The 8,526-nt window shown below is 42.3% G+C and overlaps 1 protein-coding gene across 1 annotated transcript; it reads left to right on the plus strand.

Moving 5' to 3' along the window:
- The first annotated feature begins 329 nt into the window (after positions 1 to 329).
- On the plus strand, positions 330 to 854 carry LOC149190276 (uncharacterized). The gene has a single exon (XM_089410469.1). It carries the CDS (start codon positions 330 to 332, stop codon positions 852 to 854), a length of 525 nt encoding a protein of 174 aa, XP_089266595.1.
- The last annotated feature ends 7,672 nt before the right edge of the window (positions 855 to 8,526 follow it).

Genomic DNA, 8,526 nt, shown 5'->3' on the forward strand with positions numbered 1-8,526 from the left:
TCTCCAAAGCATGGCCAGGTTGTCAATCGGTGGCGGTGGATGCATCTGGCGCTTCAGGGGGGCTTGCCATTTCATGGAACACACAAGCGTTAACTCTCTCTTATTTTCACGCTTCTCATCACCTCATCCAGGCTGCCTTCCATATTCTAGGCACTAATATTCATGGAAACCTATCAAATGTATATTTCCCGCAGGATACAGGAAATAAAATCGCTCTTCTCAACACCATAGAAGCTCTGAATAACAACAAGAGGCATCCGCTGTAGATTATTGGCGAGGATTTTAACATGATCACCAAGCTGGAGGAAAAGATTGGGGGGAGAAATAGAATGGAACAGGAGAACACCCATTTCAAGGATTTCATTCAGAACACCTCTCTCATAGACTTGCCTTTTTGTAATGGCACTTTTACCTGGAGCAATCGAAGAGCAGGCAAACATCAAATTGCCTCCAAACTGGATCGTTTCCTCATATCAGACAATGCGGTTCACCTAGGAGGAGACATTTCAGCTGCTATTCTTCCCCATACAGGCTCGGATCACTGGCCTATTGCCCTCCAATGGCAAAGACTAGGCGACTTTACCAGAAGACCCTTCTGCTTCGAAGAGTTCTGGCTCTCCCACCCATCGTTCAAAGACTTTGTCAAAACAACTTGGAAAACCTTCATTCCATCAGAAGGCTCCAAGATGTACCAGTTCCAACAGAAGCTCAGATATTTAAAAAATCATCTAAAGCGTTGGAACAGGGAGACCTTTGGAAAAATCTTTAAGGCGCAACATGACTTAAACAAGGAATTGACGGAACTCCAGCAAAAAATAATTACAGAGGGTCACTCTGAGGGAACTCTGGAGTAGGAGCAGCGCATCCACAACTAGCTGGAGGAAAGGAGGAAGCAGGAGGAAATATATTGGAAGCAAAAGTCCAGGATCAGATGGCTGAAGGAAGGTGAACGAAACACCAAATTCTTCCACCGAACCACTGTTCAATGAAGAATGCATAGCAACATCCCTTTCATTCAAAAACAAGGAGGGGCAAAAGTTGAGAAGCATGAGGAAATTGAGGAGGAGTTCCTTAATCACTTCAAGCATGTTCATCAAGAGCCTGATGAAGACAGGCGACCTGCAATTGAGAGAATTACTAATAATGTGCCAAAGCTAATCACGGAGGAACATAATGAGCTTCTCCTTCGCCCTATTCTGACTCAGGAGGTGGATGCGGCCATGTCCCAGCTTAAGGAAGGAAAAGCCCCTGGCCTAGATGGATTCACCACTACTTTCTTTCACACCTTCTGGGAGCTGATAAAATTGGAGGTCTGGCAAATTGTAGAAGAATCGAGAGCACTCCATTGGCTACTTCCCTCTCTCAATTCAACCTTCATTGCCCTTATACCAAAAGAGGAGGATTCAATCACCCCAGACAAATATAGGCCGATTTCTCTTTGCAACATTATTTACAAAGTCATCTCCAAAGTTATCGCCAACAGGTTAAAGCCCCTCTTGCCACTGCTCATCTCTCCGGAACAATCTGGGTACATGGAAGGGAGATAGATCATGGATGGCATTCTTCTCATGCACGAGATCATACACTCCCTTAAGCAATCCAAGCAGGCAGGTATGATTCTTAAGCTGGATCTTTCTAAGGCTTTTGATAAACTCAGCTGGACCTACATTCAGCAAATGCTAACTGCCTTTGGATTCTGTTCTATGTGGATCCATTGGATCATGAGTCTTATTTCATCCACACACTTCTCCATCCTTGTGAACGGGATCCCTTCCCGCCCATTCAAACCATCCCGTGGAATCAGGCAAGGTGATCCCCTCTCCCCCTTCCTATTTGTTCTAATGGCTGAAGGTCTGGGTCGTCACATTAAACATGCCCTCCACTCTCAACAGCTCAAAGGACTTTCCGTTCACAACACCCCTGCAACTTCTCATCAGTAGTTTGTTGATGACACCATGCTATTTGGCTACCCTTTTGTCCAGGAAGCCTCCTGCTTCAAAGCCCTACTCAATGATTTCTCTGAAGCCTCTGGAACCAGTGTCAATAGCTCCAAATCGTAGATCTTTTTCTTTCACACTCCTCCAGTTGTTACGACTGCTGTTGCTCGAATCCTGGGATTCCCCATTGCAACTCTCCCCTCTAAATACCTTGGAGCCCCCCTTACTGCTTCAGCCATCAAGCACTCCTCATGGCGAACTCTCATTGAGAAGCTCGAATCCCGTCTCAACCTCTGGACGCATAGAACTCTGAGTTTGGCCAGTCGTGTAGTGCTCATAAAGTCAGTTCTTCAGGCAATGCCGCTCTATATGTTCTCAATCCTAGCAGCGCCAAAATGGGTCTTAAAAAGAATCAGGAATCTTCAGCGTGGATTCCTATGGGGCAACACGGCAACTAATCGCAAATGGGCTCTTGTAAAATGGACCACCGTTTGCATGCCCAAAGATAAAGGGGGCATTGGGCTGAGAGACCCTGCGCATAGCAACTCCATCATGAGCGCTAAAATCTGGTGGCAATGGCTCTCTAACCCAGAAAAACCTTGGGCCAAAATGTGGACGGCCAAATATGCCAATCACAGACCTCAGGAAGAGCTCATCAGGTTCACTCCCAATGACAAAGGCTCACTAATCTGGAATGCGGCCAAACAACACTTCCAGTTAATTCAGCAGCATAGTTTTTGGGAAGTGAGAGACGGCAGAACTACTCGATTCTGGACAGATGCATGGAACCAAATGCCACAGCTCAGCCGCATTCTTCATCCGCCTGCGGACTTCACTAGGGAGGAGCAGCAGCAAGAAAAGATCCGACAGTATTGGACTCAGGAGACGGAACATGGATTCAGGAAATGGAAACAGGGTAACCAGTTAATCATTAATGCAAATCATCGAATCGCTGAGGAGTTGGAGAAGGAGCTACGAAAAAGAAGCATCAGACATGACGAAGGCAGAGACATTCTTCGATGGGGATACCAACCAAAAGGTGCCTTCACCACATCTGAGGCCTACAAAATCATATGCAATAACCCTGCCCCCCTGACCCAATTTGGAGCAAAATCTGGGGTCTCGGATCCTGGCCCAAAGTCTCCTACTTCCTATGGTTGGTTGGTCATCAAAGAATCCTCACATGGGACAAACTTAGGCGCAGAAACTTTCACGGTCCCTCCATTTGTTATAACTGCAATCACCATGAGGAAACTCTCCAACACCTCCTGGACTCCTGCCCCTTAGCCAATCAGCTATGGGAAAAGGCAAGCTTTAGATGTCAAAGAAGATGCAGACTGGAGGACGACATCACCAACTCTTTAAGACACTGGCCACAGAATCCCTACAAAAGTGAGATTCTCAACTATTTATGGAACATAATCCCAGGGCTCATCCTATGGAGCATTTGGAAGGAAAGGAACAAACGCATATTCAAAAACCAACGATCTCCGATAGAAAATATTTGGAATATGCTTTGTGGGAATCTCAAAGAGACGCTGATGCTCCGGTCATGGACGAAGGAGGATTTTCCAACTCTAGACAAAGAGAAAGCCATTTTAGATAACTGGCAAATGCATCTACCTCAGGGACTACACAATATCGGCCCTACTAAAAGCAGCATCATAAACAAAGTCACCTGGACTGCTCCTCCAAAGCATACCTACAAGCTCAACTTTGATGGTGCCTCCAAAGGCAATCCTGGAATGGCCGGTTTTGGTGGAATTCTAAGGAATCACGAAGGCACTCCCCTGCAGCTATACTTTGGGAACATTGGATGGGATACCAATAACTCGACTGAGCTAGAGGGACTTTGGCAAGGGCTACTTCTCGCTTGGAAACACAACTTCCAACCCTGGAAGTGGAAGGAGACTCTGAGATCCTTATAAATATGGCCAAGCACCTCCTAAATGGATCTCAAGCAAGGAAAATTGCCACTAGTTGGAGGCTCAAAGCGAGGCTGGAAGCCATTGAACAAGCGCTCCACAGCAACAGGGCCATTACCTTCAATCACATAAAAAGGGAAGGCAACAAAGTCGCTGACCTCTTGGCCAACATAGGGGTGGAAAACGAGAATACCCTTCTCACAGGAAATATGGATATTATACCAAATAATGATCAGGCACAGAAATGCGCTCGTCTGGTCCAAAGTGATGCTGCTCCCCCGGATGCGGGTGATAAGGTGGACAGGACGCGCGTTTAATGAAGGACACATGCAGGCCACGCGCTGTCTTAAGGGTCATGCATGCGAGACGACATGTCTCTGGCTGCCAAGGAATAAAAGGATTGGTATTCTTCAGAAGCAATTCAATGCTCTGTCCGGCTCCTTGGTTCGAATGGAGAGAGCAGTAATGGCGGACGGGATTCGAGGTGGCGGTAGGGATGTTAAAAGAGGGGGTGGGTTGGCTCTCTATGCGCCGGGTCATGCTCAGTCCATGGTGCTCTGTGTGCAGGTTCTTGCTCGGTCTATGGTTCTTCAGGCTATAGTTCTTGCCATCAGGGCCATTTCCCTGACTGTTTGGGGTAGTCCTAAGCCTGGTCGGTTACTCAATTCCGAGCTGCTCTATATTCCTGGTGATCCTGCAAATATGGTTAGGCCTCGACAGTGAATGCTCAGCCATCGAGGTTCCACCCGTGGCGGGTCTTCGCGTCCTCCAGTTGATGCTTCTCAACCCCATTGTTGCCACTGCCATTGCCACCGAATCTCTGAGGCCACCCCCCTTTAGACTAGCCAGTTTCTGGACTCAAGTGCTCCTAATTCTGACCCGGCTTCCACGCCTGCCTTTGGTTCCGCCATTTTCAACTTTAGCAGTTCTCTGAATAAACCCCGTATCAGTGCCCATGTGTCAGTTCTCTTCCTCGAAGACTCTCCGGATGGTGGCGACTTTCAAGACAATAGGGGGAAGCATCCTATGGGCAGCTCAGAGAATGTCATGGAGAAGCCTGCAGATGTTCCAGAGAATGTCTCTAATCTTCCTCTGGCTCAGGAGGCGACGACCAGCAAAGGGGACAATGTCAACATGGACACTGCTCCCACTGCAGAGGAAGTGGAGAAGTATGGATGGTGTAGGGTGGTCGAGGAGGAGCCGGACGAATAGCCGCTCATCTGTTCAGAGTCCTGACCTCCCTCGCTGCTCAGGTTTTGTTTTGGTCTTATTGTTCATGTTATGTTGGCTCATAGTCTGTTTATGGTATGTTGGCTCAGGGATGGGTCTGTCTTCCCCGAGAGGGATTATGCTGAAGTTCTGCTGGTGCCCCTGCGGGGGATGCAATGTTTTGGTCCGGCGCCCCTGCGAGGGCTGTTTAGTTTTGGTTTGGCGCCCCTGCGAGGGCTGTTTATTTTTGGTCTGGCGCCCCTGCGAGGGTTGTTTATCTCTGATCTGGCGCCCCTGCGAGGGCTGTTCTTTTTGGTCACAGCTGTTCCAAAGTGCCACAACTGGCCTCTGGTTCTGTTGGTCTTAAAATGATGTAACTGTTTTCTTGCTCCTGTATATAATAGATTAGTTTTAACGAGAAAAAAAAAATATTATGAACCCAAGGTATATAAACCCTAAGAAAAATATTATAAACCCTAAAATAAGCATGGTTGACAATTCTTTATTTTCATTTTGATACAATCTTTGTCACAATGCAATGTTGGACCATGATCAACCATCTTTATTCAAGGGTTTATAAGATTTATCTTATGGTTTATATATCTTGGGTTTATAATATTAATTCCTTTCGGTTTATAATCCCTTAGGTTTAATACTAAAAATCCAAGGAATTAAACCCTAGGGAATAATATTAAACCACATGGATTAATATTAATTACAAACCCTATAAATACTATTATACCCTAGGAATATTATACCATTTACTTTTTAATATAAAACCCAAGGAATTATAAACCCAAAGGAATAAAATTAAAACCACGAAATTAATATTATAAACATTAAATACCCTCGAATAAACATGGTTGGCCATGGTCTACCATCTTCCAACGTCGCATTATGGCAACGATTGTCTCAAAATGAAAATCAACCATGGTCAACCATGTTATAAATCCAATGTATATAAACCCTTGGTTGAGCATGATTTATATTAAACCTACGCGATTAATATTATAAACCTATGAATAATATTATACCCTAATAATATGAACCCTTAGATTAATGTACCCAAGGGAGTATAAACTCAAGGGTTTTTAGTAATAATGCCTTGGGATTATTATTCCTTGGGTTAATATTATTTCCTTGGGTTTATAATCCCTTGGAGTTTTAATATTAAACCCTTGCGTTTATTATTAACCCCTTGGGTTTATAATACAAATATTATAAACTCTTGGACCATGGTTGACAATGATTGATTTCGAATCGAGAGAATCTTTGTCACAATGCGACAATGGACCATGGTTGATTCTCATATTAAGACAATATTTGTCACAGTGCAACATTGGACCAGGGTTGACCATGATTGGATTTATAAAACATGGTATACAATGATTGGCCATGGTTGACCATAGTTGACCATGATTGATATTATAAACCTAAGGGAAAAATAAACCCTAGGGATTAATACTAAAACCCAAAGGACTATAATCTAACGGAATAAAATTAAACACTAGGGATTGATATTATAAACCCAAGGGATAAAAATTATAAACCAAAGGTATATAAACCATAAGATAAATATTATAAACAGTAAAATAAACATGGTTGAGCATGGTTAATTTCAATATTGACCATGAGTGATTTTCATATCTAGAAAATCTTTCTTACAACGTGATGTTGGATGATGGTTGATTTCCATATTGAGACAATATTTATCCCAATGTGACATTCGAAAATGGTTGGCTATGGTTTACCATGGTTGGCCTTGATTAATATTATAAAACAAAGGGAATAATAAACTCAAGGGATTGATATTATAAACCCAAGGGATTAATACTAAAACCCCAAGGGATTATAAACCCAATGAAATAATATTAAACCCAAGGGACAAATATTATAAACCCAAGGTATATAAACCCTAAGATAAATATTATAAAAACTAAAATAAACATGCTTGAACATGGTTGATTTTCATATTGAGACAATCCTTATCACAATGTGACATTGGACCATGGTCAACCATGGTTGACCATGGTTGATTTACATATCAAGAAAATCTTTGTCACAATGCGACGTTGGACCATGGTTGATTTTTATATTGAGACCGTATTTGCCACAATGCGATGTTTGACCTCGGTTAACCATGCTTGATTTTCATATCGAGACAATCTTTGTCACAATGCAACATTCGACCATGGTTGACCATGATTGTCCATGATTTTCATATCGAGACAATTTTTGTCATAATGCGACATTCGTCCATGGTTGACCATGGATGGCTATGATTGACCATGATTAAGCATGATTGATATTATAAACCCAAGGGAATAATAAACCCAAGGGACTAATGCTAAAACCCAAAGGGATTATGAATCAAAGGGAATAATATTAAACCCAAGGGACAAATATTAAAAACCCAATGCATATAAACCCTAAGATAAATATTATAAACACATGGTTGACCATGGTTGATTTTCATATTGAGATAATTCTTATAACAATGCGACATTAGACTATGGTTGATTTACATATCGAGACAATATTTGTCACAATGCAACGATAGACCATGGTTGATTTTCATATCGATACAATATTTGTCATAATGCGACATTCGACGATGGAAACCCTGATAGATTTTCATATCGAGAAATTTTTTGTCACAATGTGACATTCGAGACCATGGTTGATTTACATATCGAGAGAATATTTGTCACAATGCGACCTTGGACCATGGTTGACCATGATTAATTTTTAGATCGAGACAATATTTTCCACAATGCGACATTCAACCATGGTTGACCAATATTGACCATGGTTAGCCATGTTTCATTCTATAAAACATGGTTGACTATGATCAACCATGGCTAACTGTGGTTGACCATGATTGTCCATGATTTTCATATGGAGACAATTTTTTCCATAATTTGATATTTGACCATGGTTGACCATGACTCGCTATGATTGACCATGATTGATATTATAAACCCAAAACAATAATAACCCAAGGGATTAATATTATAAACCCAAGGGATTAATACTGAAAGCCCAAGGGATTATGAACCCTAGGGGATAATATTAAACCCAAGGAACAACTATTATAAACCCAAGGTATATAAACCCTAAGATAAATATTATAAACATATGGTTGACCATGGTGTATTTTGATATTGAGACAATTCTTATTATAGTGTGATGTTAGACCATGGTTGACCATGGTTGATTTTCATATCGAGACAATCTTTTTCACAATTCCATGTTAGACCATAGTTGACCATGGTTGATTTTCATATCGAGACAAGTTTTGTCATAATGTGACATTAAACCATGGTTGAACATAGTTTGTTTAGATATTGAGACAATCTTTGTCATAATGCGATGTTGGACCATGGTTGACCATGATTGATTTTCATATCAAGACAATCTTTGTCACGGTGTGAAATTCGACCATGGTTGACCAA

Source organism: Pinus tabuliformis, chromosome 3_1, assembly GCF_031772625.1.
Source record: "Pinus tabuliformis cultivar Carrire ecotype Pingquan chromosome 3_1, CPIR1, whole genome shotgun sequence".
NCBI lineage: Eukaryota > Viridiplantae > Streptophyta > Pinopsida > Pinales > Pinaceae > Pinus > Pinus tabuliformis.

Bases quoted from the DNA above. Each gene is read 5' to 3' on its own strand.
- LOC149190276 (XM_089410469.1), top strand. From the start codon at position 330: ATGGAACAGGAGAACACCCATTTCAAGGATTTCATTCAGAACACCTCT.